At 42.9% G+C, this 15059-nt stretch overlaps 2 protein-coding genes across 2 annotated transcripts; one reads left to right on the forward strand and one right to left on the reverse strand.

Moving 5' to 3' along the window:
• LOC8061374 (pseudouridine-5'-phosphate glycosidase) lies at positions 280–5648 on the reverse strand. The gene is made up of 12 exons (XM_021451889.1): positions 5403–5648; positions 5138–5248; positions 4942–5024; positions 4598–4657; positions 4410–4470; positions 3968–4074; positions 3076–3153; positions 2385–2430; positions 1788–1908; positions 1616–1701; positions 1265–1348; positions 280–851 (listed from the first exon to the last, which is right to left on the reverse strand). The coding sequence occupies exons 1-12, from the start codon at positions 5488–5490 to the stop codon at positions 829–831; spliced, it is 948 nt and encodes a 315-aa protein (XP_021307564.1). The 5' UTR covers positions 5491–5648; the 3' UTR covers positions 280–828.
• On the forward strand, positions 10248–11694 carry LOC8059247. The gene has a single exon (XM_002463432.2). The coding sequence runs from the start codon at positions 10249–10251 to the stop codon at positions 10837–10839; it is 591 nt and encodes a 196-aa protein (XP_002463477.2). The 5' UTR covers position 10248; the 3' UTR covers positions 10840–11694.

The following is a 15059-nucleotide window of genomic DNA, read 5'->3' on the forward strand; positions in this document are numbered from 1 at the left end:
GCATGGACAAATAAGTTTTAGATTCATACAATTAGGAGACATGTAATAATTTGGATTGGGTAAAAGGCATTAAGATATGAAACTATTCAAGGAATGACTCTATATCATCAGGTTGATGTTTCCTAAGTGAATCAAGACCATGCATGGAAGATCTGTATTTATATTAGAAAATTAGATGTTTCTATACCATTCGGTGGATGTTTCTAAAGCGAACCAAGATCATGCATGGAAGATCATAAGAAAACCACACAAAAAATTAATACTGTTGTACACAGCTAATTCCCTTAAATTACGGAAGCTAGATGAGTCTGTTATTGTATTGTAGCTACATATATGACAGACATGTAACAAGTCTGTTTTAATAAAGCGGGAAAGCAATATCTATCTTGGGATAGGAATATTACTCGACACATCAAACATTTGAGGGCATTCTAAACATTCACACACACATCCTATGTTTGAGGGCATTCTAAACATTCACACACACATCCTATGCTAAAGCAGAGTTAATTTTAGGTTGGAGAAAGGATTTGGTCCAATCGTTGATGACCAAAAGAGAAAAATGACCAAAAGAGTTAAAATGGTCCTGAACCCTTTACAACGTCGCAGGTGTCTTGCATTGTGCCGTTGTTGGAGATAAGTATAGTACTATTGTACATGGATAGTGTACAGCTTATTACAGTGCCAAAGTGGCAGGCATCCTATTCTTGTCAGACACGTCGCGGTCACATCTAGTTTCCATCCTGCAGGTAGCTTCCATCCTCGGAAATGGTTTGCCACTTTGCCATTGCTTATTTGGCTGTAATACTTCCATCCTTGAGCGTGGCTCTACAATGCGGATCTTCCCATTCCTGTTATTCAAACACTCACATTTCATCAAGCCATAACCACACAAACCAAGATTGATTTGCATTATTGGAGACAAAAGACTAGCTTAACGCCACATCTAATACTCGATGTTTTGGCTTTTCTAGATACATTGCTTTCACTAGGCATCTAAAAATAGTGTATATATAAGTGCGTAGCAAAAGTCATGAATCTAGAAAAGCCAAAAAGTCCTATAATTTGGAACGGATTGAGTACAAGTTACTAAGTTACTAGTACAAACCATACCTCTTTTTAATTTATTTTCTTTGTATAAACAAGAGAAAGAAAGAGATGTTAGAGAAATACTAGTAAATTAAGAAGCACGGTGCATGTGTGATATCATAAGCACTACATATGGCAAAATGTAAACTTAGTGATAAAAGTGGTAGCAACTTACTATTTATTTTTCTCTGCTGAAGATTAGAAAGGGCAACAGCAATGTTCGCACCAATAAGAGCATTGTTCTTAACAAGTGCAATATCTGAACATTACTAAGGAGAACTGCCTTTGGATAAATGGAACTAAAAGGGCACACAACCAGGGTTTTTTATGGTAATTATACCCAGTAAACCTTTGTTTCCCACAAAATCCAATATGGTATTGCGTGATAAGAATTTGGAAATGCATTGGATTTCATATCTGTGGAATACAGCAACTAGGCTTAAAATTCTTGGTGCACGTTATGCAACCTCCTAATAATATGCCGTCAAATGGAACTGTTATACAGATAAATAATGTTATAGGATACTAGCTTCCAAGGAAGATCCTCCAGTTAGTTCTTTTACTCTTTCAAGCATGAAGGGAGTGATCGCATTTCCTATTATCCTTTTATCCCTGAGAAAAAAGAGAGAAAGAGAGAGGGCAAAGTTCATCAGCTATCATTTTTATATCATTACCAGAAGTGGAGATGTCGACTGTACTCTGCCTCCTTTAGAGCTGTCTGTATTGCAGACTCTATAATTTTCCCTGAAGCTGCATGATGCTTGGGGATAGGTACTGCAATAAGAATCCCAGAACCAAGATGCAGGTTCTTGTTTGCATCTGCGTGAAATGAGAAATCTTACAAACAAAAAACTCTAGAACCACTGACAAGTCACAGCCAAGATTCGAATCAGCGCAGAAGCTAGCAAGCACAAAGAGATACTACACAACATCAAAATTTTAAACAACTCGATATGTGGGTTGCCAATTAGACTTTGTAATGTGATTGAGTTTTGCACATTAGAAGAATCCAAGCATTCTACGTGATGCCTTTTGATTTTGGATTTATAGCGCATAAATTTGGAGCTACCTTATTAATCCAGCAGTCTAGCTGTAGATTTTAAAACTGGGTACTATGTATCGAAACAATTCTATCTACATACCAGTTAATATCTCTGTAAAATCAAGAAATAAGATAAATCAGGGATTAGAAGGTCATCGGTGGATCAGGTCACTACCAGAACTTCATGTGAGATTAATAGTCTAATGAAAAATGCGAGTAAGGATAAGCAAAAATGTTGTAATTTACTACTTACATATTATTTTGGCACACTCTTCTGGAGAGTCAACACGACATGGCACCTGTGTTGGGTTAAAAAGTATATGTCAATATATATCCAGACAGCAGTTACTTACTAGAGTCTGCTTGGATGCAAAAGAAATTGCAGGAATATTGCAAGGAATGTTTCAACTCCAAAGTCCATAAGAATCGAGAAAAGCACCGCTTGCAACAGGGCCTTAGACAGTGCCAAATTACTGCAAGACCAGCACTATGCACTCTACTAGGTTGTTTGCAAAAGGTCATATTGCATAGTTGTCAAACACTGAGATGAGGAAAATATCTATTAGACTCGCATAGGCACAAAAGTGGTACAAAATCCTGTTAAGCTAAAATCAAATACAAAATATCCATAATTGCCTAGTTGCCTTAACACTTAGCTGATAGACAGTGGCACGTGAAGTTGGAGGAGAAAAAACAGATATGACAAAGAATATGTCTTGAAATCTTCAAGCTAGCTGTTTTCAATGATTCTGCTCTAGCAAACTGTTTGACATATAAAGCAGGTTACCAAACCTTCTCTTTGGAACCTCACTACACTCCATGTCCAATTGAATCATGCTAAGTCATCGTTGGTTCAGATGAAAGCATTTGGCTCTTTCAACACTATGGCAATTCCATTCCAAGTATCAACAAGACAAATATCTTACAGAAGAAAAGGTATTTACCTGGCATCCACTAATTTCTGTGAAGAACGCAGGAAATTCATTGGTTCTGTAAGCAGCAACAGTTACCCCTTGAGTTTCCTGTCATGCAATAGACTAATAAGATCGCATGACTAAACATGAGCAAAACATTGTACCTTGCACAGTATCTTGCTGAAACATAAACAAAATTCTACAATATTTCTCTCATACTAAGCACCACATATTGACTCGATTGTCAAGCAACACAAGAGCTTTTGTGTGAGCTTCTATTGAAAGGATGATCCCAGGTCATTCAGGATAAATATGAACAAAAGGGTCCCTTTAAAATAGCAGACACCAATAAGTTGACGTTTTGGTTCCCTTTCAATTGAGTTAAGCACTAATCAAAGAAAAGTGAGTTCCAAAGCAATGATGCTTCATTTTTTTAGTGGTGACAAAATTAGATTAATTCATATTCATTCGATACCAATATCTTACAACAAAAGGCCTTTCTGTACTGGTGACAGAAGTTGCATATGAATGGATTAATCTAATTTTGCATCAACTTATTTCCAACCGACATTTTCCTACTTTCATATCTAGTATGCAAAGAGAAGTGACAAGACATTTAGGCAACACCTTCATTTCACTATTCAATAACTCTTTTTTTTAGCATCACTATTCAATAACTCTTGCGCAGACAGACATGCGCAGGTGTGCCTTCTTGACCCATATATGCGCACATAACCATAACAAAACCTGAACATATTCCTCAAGTACAGCCTATCATATTGCACATAACCATAACAAAACCTGAACATATTCCTCAAGTGCAGCTTATCATATTTTACATCTCGACAGCTAAAGATGAAAAGAATCTATAATTCTACATAAAGTTCATTCTAATAAAGATAGCAAATAGGAAGTATACTACCAAGTATTCAAGTGTTCGTGGTATGTCCAAAATAGACTTCACACCTGCCGATACAACAGCTACAGGAGTCTTTCCAAGTTCAGTTAAATCTGAGGAGACATCCATAGCTGCATCGAAATGGTGATTTCATCAATCATTGTACAACTGTTTGTTGCTTGACCACGCTCAAATGCTAGTTTAGTTAAACTGTGTGCTCTGAATGTTGTGCTTCAGAAATCAGAAAAGGAGAACAAATTTTATTCATGAACTTTCAGCTTCAGATTTTAAATCCATCAATCGACAGTTGACAGGAGATCATCAATATAATAAATTAACAAGAGGGTCACAAAGAGCTGTGTGAGACACGAGATTGAAATAGCTAAATCATAAGCAGCCAAGATACAATGACTTCCTGCCAGTGTCAACACATAGCAAAATAAGTGCGCAACAAGAAGATGCTTACTATGTTCACCATGTCTATGCACACCTCCTATGCCCCCTGTAACAAAAATTGGTATGCCAACCTGAATTTGGAAAGAGCTTAGTTTATTTATAATGGTTGGTACTGACACGGAATGCTATCAGATCAAGCCAAGATAAACAAGACAGGTATGTATAATGATTTTAGAAAAAAAAAAGATATTTCGGCACCTTGTAAGCAAAGAACATAGTGGCTGAAACTGTTGTTGCACCATTGCCACCAGATGCGACCTGTCAAACAAATAGAGAGGAAAAAAAAAGGAAAGATATAAAAAGACATTTAAACACAAAGGGAGTACAAATGTATGCATGCATGAGTCGCCAGATTTGGTTACAATTATTCAGATGTCTCGCACTAACAGTCACCATTGCTGCCGTGTCAACAAGGAGGCAGAATGTTGAGGCGCAAATCATGTCAAGTGTCCTTTTCTTCTTGCGTTAATAACAGGAGAACAGCAGATATCGTGGAACCTGAGAATGAATAGTTTCTACTTTCTAGTGTGCAGGTCACTCACGACATGGGCAATATCCCTTCTAGCCGTCTTCTGAAATTGCCTTCCACTTATAGCCAATCTCTTCAATTGTTCGCTGTTAAGGCCTATTATTATCAGAGAAGAATAGTGTCAACGGTAGAATCTAACATTGACAGTTGAAATTTGGATTGTCACTGCGAATATGGTTTAGCAGCACGTGGAGAAGCAGAGAACTGACCGACATGGGGGACTCCGTCTAGGATGGCTACGGTGGCAGGGATAGCCCCGTTGTCCCTGACGATGGCTTCCACCTCCATGGCGGTCTGGAGATTCTTCGGGTACGGCATACCTACACGGGACCCGTGAAGCATGTTGCGAGCCAAGGGACATCCATCAAATGGTGCACGCCATGGAATCGAATCGAATCGAGCTTTGATGCGCCAGAAGAGGGCGGCACGGCGAATGAAAAGGGAAGCGGAAGGAAAAGGCAGGAGCAAGCTGACCGTGGCAGATGATGGTGGACTCGAGGGCGACGACCGCGCCGCAGCTCGCGAGAGCGGCCGCGACCTCCGGCGCCACCACGACGGACATCTTCGGCGGCTGCGCCGGTTCTCTCTGCAACCGTACGCCGGCGGCGGCGGCGGAGGTAAGATCAGTAGAGTAGTAGACAGCAATTAGCGACCGGGCCGGCCCAAAGAAGCCTGAAAACTTTTCAGATCAGATCAGATGGTTGTGCGGCGGTTCCTTCCGCCGAGGGCGATTGTACATAAAAAATTTTTTAGATGTATATGTCGGAAGAATGTCGTTTTTAGAAACTAATAAAAAAACAAATTACATAACTCGTCAGGAAACTGCAAGACAAATCTATTAAACATAATTAATATGTCATTAGCACATGTGGGTTACTGTAGCACTTAAGGCTAATCATGAAGTGATTAGGTTTAAAAGATTCGTCTCGCAATTTTCAACTAAACTGTGTAATTAGTTTATTTTTTTATCTACATTTAATGTTCCATGCATATGTCCAAAGATTCGATGGGATGGATAAAAATTTTTTGGACGGGGAACTAAACAGGGCCTAAGGTGTGTTTTGGTAAAACCTACCAGATAAATTCTGCAAAGTGTCGACATTATTTCTCACTAAGAGCATCCCCAACCATTTTGCAAATAAGCTTTGCATTCATGTATTTATAAAAAAGTCTTAAAAACACTTATCCAACGGTTTGGCATTTAGACTTTGCAATTTTGTTAACTTGGCAAAAAGAGAGGAAAGATTGGTATATATGCCAAACCTGTTCACACTTGGCATTGGAAAATTGGCGCGAAGTGATTAATGCCAAACCATTGGAGATTGCCTCTTTTCACCTTTACCATAATTTTTTGAGACTTGGCAGACTCTCTCATTTGCCAAACCAATTATGCAAAACGGTTGGGGATGCTCTAAGAGCATCTCCAAGGGCTTTGCAAACAAACTTTGCATTGCCCTATTTACAAAAAAAGAGTATAAATTACCCCTCCAATGGTTTTGCAAATAAGGTTTGCAATTTGGTTAACTTTGCAAATAGAGGTTGAGGCTTTGTATATATGCAAACCTTCCCACCACTTTGCATCTACAATTTCGGCCTTCTACGTCGGACTCCGTCCCCCCGGCTCCCCACCCCGCGCGATTTCTCTACGTCCGTCCGCCCTCCCTGCCGCGCGCGCCCACCCTCCCTACCGCGCGCGCCCACGGAGACTCGCACGCGTCCACGAACGACGACGTACGCGGCCACGTCTGGAGGACATACGCGGCCACGGCGTGGGAACGGAAGTGGACCTTCCCTCGAAGGAGGACGGAGGTGGACGGAGCCGAACTGACGCGAACGACGACGGCGACAAACGACGAACGCGGCCTGGGCTGGGCGGCGACTAGCGCGAAGACCTGGGCTGGGCGGCAACTGGCGGCGACCTGGCCTGGCCGGTGACTGGCACGCACGACGTACGTCAAAATGGCGCGAAGGGAAAAAACGCGGGGGTGCGATCGGTGAAAAAAAATTCGAGGGTGGGGTCCACACTTTGGGTTTGCCAAGTCTAAACGCAAAGTCTCTTAGAGTAGGACTATTTTTAGACTTTGCAAATGAGTTTGTGACTTTGCAAACAACGCCAAATGCAAAATTCATTTGCAAAGTCCCTTCGAGATGCTCTAAGAGTATCTCCAAGAGCCTTTCTAAATCTTGCTCTCTAAGAGCATCTCCAAGAGCTTTTCTAAATCTCACTCTCTAAATCGTTATTTGAAGAGTCATTTGCATAAAAATCGCTTTCTATATTTTTTTACTTTCTAACAGTTTTGCTAAATCTCATGCGCACTCTAGAGAGTCATTTTTGTCTTCTATATTTGGCTAGCGAAAAACCCGAAATAGACAACGGCTATATTTGGATGACCATTTAGAGAAGCTGTTGGAGGGTAGTTTTTCACCAAAATTAATATTCCTAGCATTTAGGAAGAATATACAAAGTCTCTTGGAGATGCTCTAAATTATCATTTGGAGAGTCATTTGTATAAAAATCGCTTTCTATATTTTTTACTTTCCAACAGTTTTGCTTAATCTTATGAGCACTCTAGAGAGTCATTCTCGTCTTCTATATTTGACTAGCGAAAAACTCAGAACAGACAATATCTATATTTGGATGACCATTTAGAGAAGCTGTTGGAGGTTAGTTTTTCACCAAAATTACTATTCCTAGCATTTAGGAAGAATATACAAAGTCTCTTGGAGATGCTCTAAGTGAACCACTAAATATTCTATCTCTTCATGCAAGGTCGTCGGGGTCGGAGACGCTGAGGCAGAGGCCGCGACCAGGGAAGACGGTGACCTGCACGGCGTCATGGACGGAGAGCTCGAGCAAGGACGGAGGACGAGCAAGAGGATGAGGCGAAGGCCGAAGAGGAGAAGGATGAGTAAGAGGAGGCAGAGACCCATACCAGAACGAAACGTTCGCAACCAATGCTCGAAAGAAAACCCATCAATGGCGGCTCAGATCCTGCGTCGCCTGACCATGCCCTCAACCAGAACCCGATGTGAACCCCACCCCCACGGTCCCCAACCCCAGCCCCCGCTGTAGCAACACTGTCGCCCGCACAAGCGTCTGCAATCCGACGCGGCGCGGCGCGGTGGGGCGGGGAGAGGGGTGGCCCTAAGGAGGCGCGGATCTGAGGACGGCCGCCGCTCGGGAGCCGGTCCGACGCCAACTGCGGCGCCCTTCCTCATCGTCGTCGTCTTTGTTCCTATGGTTGTGGGTTTCAGTGGTGTGGTCACCGGCACCGACACAGAGCTCGAGCGAGGACGGAGGCAGTAGATGCGAGCAGAGGTGAGGGGAGGGATGTCGTACGGGGCCGTCGGGGCCGTTGTTGGAGGCGGCGAGGGCGCCTGGTCAAGTGCGAGTCGGGAAGTGGAGGTGAGGGAAGCGAGGTGCGCGAGGCATCCAGAGGTGAGGGGAGCGGGGTACGACACGAGACGGAGCCAGGCTTGCAGAGAATGGCCAATTCGGCCATTTCGAGGAAGCCACCCAAACCGCTTGATTTGGGCTTGCTGAAAGCCTAGCTAACAGGTCATCCAGTCATCCAACACAGGCCCAAGTTGCATTCCATAAGCCTAGCTACTAGCTAGGCACTGATACAGGCAACCAAACATACTCTAAATAAAAATACTAGAAAGAAGGACAAGGCGGCAGACCGACGGCACAACGAAAACATAATGACCTTTGCATGGAGGCCTGAGCAATAGTAGAATGGGCCATGTCCGTCCGTACCAAGGCATCATGATCTTTATATGGGACCAAATAATCCACACGCTTATAATATTCTTTTCCAGTTTTTTTTTCATGAAAATGCAATGACACCATTTTTAGTAGGTGAATAGTAGCGATATTTTCCGAGAAACGTGAAATTTATAATGATACGGTTCTAGTTAACTCAATATTCCATCGTTCATGAGGGAGAGGGACGAGATCTTAGCAGCCGGGTACGAGAACGTCAAACGTCACTCATGTTTCTGTTCTAGGAACTTTATTCCAATTTGCGGAATAGGGACATTGGCGAGACACATGTCCCAGCGAAAGGTGGAGCGAACACACCTCAGGTTCCGGTCATGTCGGCTTGAGGTCATGGGCTGCTCTCGGCGGCTGCTCAGATCTCTGAATGTTAGCTTTCGGACGCCAACTGGCGACGGCAAACCCCGCTATCCCACCCACTATGCAGTGCAGCGCTGCAACTTCTCAACACATAGGAAGCGCCCGAGGCCACCGGAAGCCATAAGCCGCCGCATCGATTCGATGTCGTTCTCGCGTGGTGCGTGTGCGTGGGCGGGCGACAAAAACTGAAGATGGCGATTGGTTCATCGTCTTGGAGTCCTTTAGGGTTCGAGTTGAACGGCTCAATAAAAACAAAAAGAAAAAGGCAAAGTTCATGTACCACGTTAAAAAAAAACATTGAACCTCTAGATGCTAAGGGTGAGATTTAAGAGGCAATAAGGGTGGGAAGGAGGCAATAGCGAGTGTGGGATAGGCGTTTGGGAGACATATGCGGTGGGGCAACGTCATGGATATTGTCTGAGTCCACTCGTCCTAAAGGGGTGTTTGGTTTTCTTCGGTAAACTTTACTGTCCGTCACATTGAATATTTGAACACATGCATAGAGTACTAAATATAGACTATTTACGAAACTAAAAACACGACTAGAGAGTAATTTGCGAGATGAATCTTTTAAGCCTAATTAGTCTATGATTGGACAATAAATTTCAAATAAGACGAAAATGCTACAGTACATGTTAAACTTTACCAACCCTACCAAACATCCCTAGTAGGTGTCATCACAATATGTTAACAGGTGACCGGTGTCTGTTTGTTTGGGTGGCTAGCACAAATAGACCTACACAAAAATAAATGACCAAGGCATGGAATCTATATTTATTTTTGTAGTATGTTTTGTTAATTATATAATTTTTTTTAAAAAAAATATATGGTCGAGCTAGAATAGAAATATTTGATTTAAGACAAAACCAAATATGACCTGTAAAAAAAAAAGAAGGAAGTAGTATTGACCGGTGATCTGGCAGTGGCAGGCTGGAGAGCAGTGGCTGTGTGTGAGTGCGAGTGCGATGCATGGATTCTCCTCTCAGTCTCAGAGGCCGGCCGGTGCCGCGGAGCCCGCCCGCCGTGCGAAGAATACCTAGCAAAGCAAAGCAAGCATATATTCCTCCTGGTCTTATTTGCAAGCATCTCGCTTTCGATCGCTTCCATCCATCCTAATTAATTCGATTCGATGCACACCATCACCATTCACCAATATATATATATAATTAAAAGGGAACGATGCTTCATTATATTCCACTACCACCGAGATCGATTCTCTTTCTTCTTCTCTCCGCGCGCGTTAAGTATGGAACCGCGCGCGCGCCGGATCGGATGCTCGCTCGATCACTCACACTCCAGCTAGCTAGCATCATGTCGTCGTGGCTGCACTCCTCCGACCAGCGGCGATCCTGGAAGCGCAGCTGGGCGGCGCGCGCCCTGTCGTCGTGCTCGCTGCCGCCGCTCGGCCTGCTAGCCTTCTTCGCCATCGTCGTCTTCTTCCTCGCCGTCTCCGGGTACGTGGACTACAAGGCCATCGAGCGCCGCGCCGAGATCGGCGCCCGCGTCTTCGCCGTGCCGCTCGCCCTCGCCGCCGCCTTCCTCCTCTTCGCCGGGCTCAGCTGGCGCCGCAGGTACTGGACCACCAGGAGGATGAGGCAAAGGGCGGCGAACCAATACACATGGTCGTCGCACGACGCGTCGTCCTCGTCGGCGGCGCCGTGGGGCGTGGCGGTGGCGGTGGCCATACTGCTGCTCATGATGACGTTCCAGGAGTCCGTTCACTCCATGTGGTTCAGGCCGCTCTGGGACTCCGACTACTACGACCCCTAATTAAGCTCTACGAATTGAATCCACCACAAATCCAGTACTCCTCCTCTAGTCTAGTTATTAATTACCTTCCTCTTCTTCCACTCAGTTGCATGCGCGTGTATGTATGTTAATTTGATGTATTGCCTGACTGCAACGTACGTATAATACATACTACAGTAGTATATATGCATATATACGTACTACCATATGTTTATATATAACTCTTGTGTTTCTGTATAATAATCATGCTTTTTTTTTACCTTGATCATGTGCGTAGCCAAAGTCATAAGTCATCAGAGAGCTTAATAATACTTCTGCTTTTGTTCCTGAAGAACGGCCACAAGTGACCGGTTCACAAATCAAGCACATGCCAATCAACATTAATTTGTGCCTGCTTAGCAAGCAGACTCCTTTTAGACATCTCATTGAGCACCTCAAGGGACACGTAATGGCAAGGACAGAGGAAACAACAGAAGGTGAAAGCAGGGAAGAGACGATCACAAAGCAGGCCGTCGGAGGTCAAGAGGAAAACCAACCCACCAACACTCACGGAGCCACCGGAGACAAGAGGAAGATCAACCCACAAACATGCATGACAGGTGGCGGTGCCGATCAACGCACCCGAGATAGGACGCCGGTAACAAAGCACATGAATGGACAGGGCGGCAGTGGATATACATAGGCGATGGGCGGATGGCAGTGTGGATAGCTATGGGCGTGTGAGTAGGCGGTGTAACACAGGAACGATGGCGGCGCACTCTCAAGCATGAAGGAGAACATGAGATTTTTAGGCCATACACAACTTTCTTTAATGAATTGACTCTGCTTCTTTGGAAGTAACCACGAGCAATGACAGGATGCATGATTTTTCTATCACATGGCACATTGTAGATCCAAGAGTTATAGATGAGTGGTGGCGTGGCTGCACGAGGGAGTGAGTTTGGTATACTACATAAACAAAGATTCAAAGAATGGACCTTGTTCAAAGCCAAAGCAGAGATGGCAGCAACCCAGTTAACTTTGTTAAACAAAATTGTGATGGAACATTCTACCACTTGAAATCGGTTGGGTGGGGGACAGGGATTGGTGATGCTTTGGTTGAGACGAAGTTGGCTCTACGACCAATTCTAGATGCGACCACTTGGAGAAAGTGTTGGAGGCGTTTCATGCTAAGGCAACCTTTCTCCCACTCCTCGTCCCTCGTCTCGGGGTTGTCTTTCTCCCATCCTCGTCCCCAATTGGAGTTGCGGGGCCCTGACGAGTGTCACGCACCCAGTAAGTCCATGGCAGCTCCAACTTGCTCCCGTCTAGCCTCACTCATCCCACATGGACATGAAAACGATAGCAAGGAATGGGACAATGGAGGTGACCAAGGCTCTTAGGGAAGAGAGCGAATCGAGCAGAGCAGACCTTGGTCACTCTTACGGAAGAGTAGCAAAGGCGGGGAAGCAGAATTGTCAAGCGGTAGAGGAAGCAGTCAACGCTCGAGGGGGTTGTGGTCTCACCGAAGAGGAACAAAGGCGAGGCAAGGTTGCATGACTATAGACGAGGACGACTGAGCGTCGGAGTGAGGGATTGGTAGAAACCTAGGTTAAAAATTACTTTATATGAGTGCATTGGGCTTGGGCAATTCAGGTGTATTGGGCCTTCTTGCATAACGGGCCTCGATGGGTGATGGGGGTAGGGAGGCAGGGAACGTTTCCTCCCTCGTTAACCTCAACGAGAATGGCATTTAGCTCGTGAAGTCCCCATGGGGATAAAATAACATCCCATTTTTGTCTCCTAGTGGATGAAATCCCCTGTTGGGGATCGAGGCCGTTGCCATCTTGAAAGGCTATAACATGTCTGCTAGACCTACAATAACAAGTGACTAGCTAACTCAAGATCGTGAAGGTCAATGTGGGGACATAAGTCGTGATGACCAAATAAGCAAAAAAACATCATCAACCTTCGATCGGAGCTCGACAAGTGGGCTAATATGGAAGCTAAAGGAGTTGTTAGCAAACATTTTTCAAAATGCTTTGGTTGTTCATGTTCCTTGAGTATGAATGTCGTAGCCCATGAATTAATTGTCTGGGAATCTCATATGTGCTAGTGTACTATTATGGTCTTACCGTCTTAGACAATATTTCATATTGTATTTTGAGTCCTTTGTAGCCAAAGACTTGACATGAGTCCATGAGTAGCGGATGTCTTCCATGTTAGAAAAATGTGTGCTACTATGCAAAGCAACAACCTTGCATGTGGCAAAGCTGTTATCATTGTGTTCTCATCACACAAATATGCATAGAAACTTATATTACCAAATTAGTCAGCTAGTCTAGCATAATTTTTGTTGTCACGTTATCATGGTAAGATAGTTGCAAGCGAGTAGAAGGAATGACATGAACACCAGTTACTTTTTATTATTGCCCTCTAATTTGCTAACGCACCTCTAAACACATGTTGGGCCTTAAGATAGGTTGCTACCTTTCCTTCAATTATAATATCATTATAACATATAGTGAGCATAATATTTTTCATATGTGTGCCTTCTATAGAAATTTTAATCTTTTTAGTTATAGTATCATTACAAGTAGTGAGAAACAGGACATCACATACATGGCCTTTATATCTAACATAGTAACTAAACATATCATCACTATTGTAGAAAAGTGGAGCCATGTAATGCATTGTTAACAAGCCCATTACAAGGGTCAAGTAGCCATCATTTTTTTTTCTGAACTAAGCTCACGTGCTGACACAAAATCCAATTTCATATGATAGCCCCTTTTCTAAATATATTAGACCGCAGAGTGTCTTTCCACCTACCAATTAATTGAGATTTTGTTTGGGTTGCATATGTTTTTTATGATATTTATCATAGCATTAGCTAACATGCATGCTACCGTAACGAAGTGTAACCCTTGTTGCACGGTTACATCAATGACTTGTGTTCAAAGATCTACATAATAGCCACATCATTTGTTTCTACATATATTGAAAGTGGACTCTGTACAAATAGTTGCACAATTCTGACTCAAATGACCACGAGTTAAATACGAATCAAGAGAGATGTAAGACACTTTGGAAAGTAAAATAACGGACGAAAGATTCTCTTTGCCTTTTTTAATACTTTTATTATGTATATAGATTAGTCTACCACAAGTTTAGCATACATTTATTGGAGTTAACACTATGATTAGTCTCAGATGATATATACTTTTTGTCACCTGTCATCGTATTTCTTATATCGAGAGAAGAACGAGAGTTTTATTCAACTGTTATAAACTTTTTCCTTAGAAAGTGTCACCGACCTTGGCACTGTCTTCCTGCAGTGTAGGGGTTAGAACCTCCACCGGTTGCTTCCCATCCTTGGAAGCTTGTCACTAGCTAGGCCACCGACCCGTCCTCAACTGTTATAAACTCAACAAGTTTTTTTCAAAGCAATGCTGCTCTTAATCGAATCGATCATGTTACACCATGGGCATGGAGCCTTGCTGTCAAAGGAACAATTTAATATTGTATCCAATTTAAACCATGTTAGATGAAATAGAATCTACTTGATCGTATATAGAAGAGAAATGAGCGAGGGCGAGAGTTTCAATTATTCTTCTTCTCTAGAGTTTATATGTGCTCCTGCTAAAACGTCCTATATGTCTATGCCAAATTGATTGTCGTTTTCTATTCACGCAAACACTCTGGTTGATGACTCTTATAAGCATGCACAATATGGTTCTTTCCGTGGCACAACATAATGGTAATCAAAGTCAATGCTGTTTATTTTGTTCAAATTTTCAAGATAGGTGTTGATATTGCACCCACCATGATTTTTGTTTTCATTTTCCTGGTTTAAAGGATACCTTAACCACAAGCTTTTTTATTGGAGTGTGTGTCTCTCTCTATATAATATAGTTTATTAAAGATGAGAGTAACTACACGTACGTGTAGAGAGAAATTTCCGTGTATGGCCTTGTTTAGTTCTCAAAAAATTTTGCAAAATTTTTCAGATTCCCCGTCACATCGAATCTTTAATTGCATGCATGGAGTATTAAATATAGACGAAAATAAAAACTAATTGCATAGTTTGGTCGGAATTGATGAGATGAATCTTTTGAACCTAGTTAGTCCATGATTGGACAATATTTGTCACAAACAAACGAAAGTGCTACAGTACCTGTTTTGCAAAATTTTTTGGAACTAAACAAGGCCTATATATATCAGCTATAAGCCCCTAAGCAGAAGTCCAGATCCGCAGAAGC

This window comes from Sorghum bicolor, chromosome 1 (genome assembly GCF_000003195.3).
Source record: "Sorghum bicolor cultivar BTx623 chromosome 1, Sorghum_bicolor_NCBIv3, whole genome shotgun sequence".
Taxonomy (NCBI): Eukaryota; Viridiplantae; Streptophyta; class Magnoliopsida; order Poales; family Poaceae; genus Sorghum; species Sorghum bicolor.

Bases quoted from the DNA above. Each gene is read 5' to 3' on its own strand.
- LOC8059247 (XM_002463432.2), top strand. From the start codon at position 10,249: ATGCTTCATTATATTCCACTACCACCGAGATCGATTCTCTTTCTTCTT.
- LOC8061374 (XM_021451889.1), bottom strand. From the start codon at position 5,490: ATGTCCGTCGTGGTGGCGCCGGAGGTCGCGGCCGCTCTCGCGAGCTGC. The intron at 4,471-4,597 runs GTGCCGAAATAT...TTCCAAATTCAG, and splicing joins CTATGTTCTTTGCTTACAAG to GTTGGCATACCAATTTTTGT. The intron at 2,431-3,075 runs GTAAATACCTTT...AACCCAACACAG, and splicing joins CAGAAATTAGTGGATGCCAG to GTGCCATGTCGTGTTGACTC.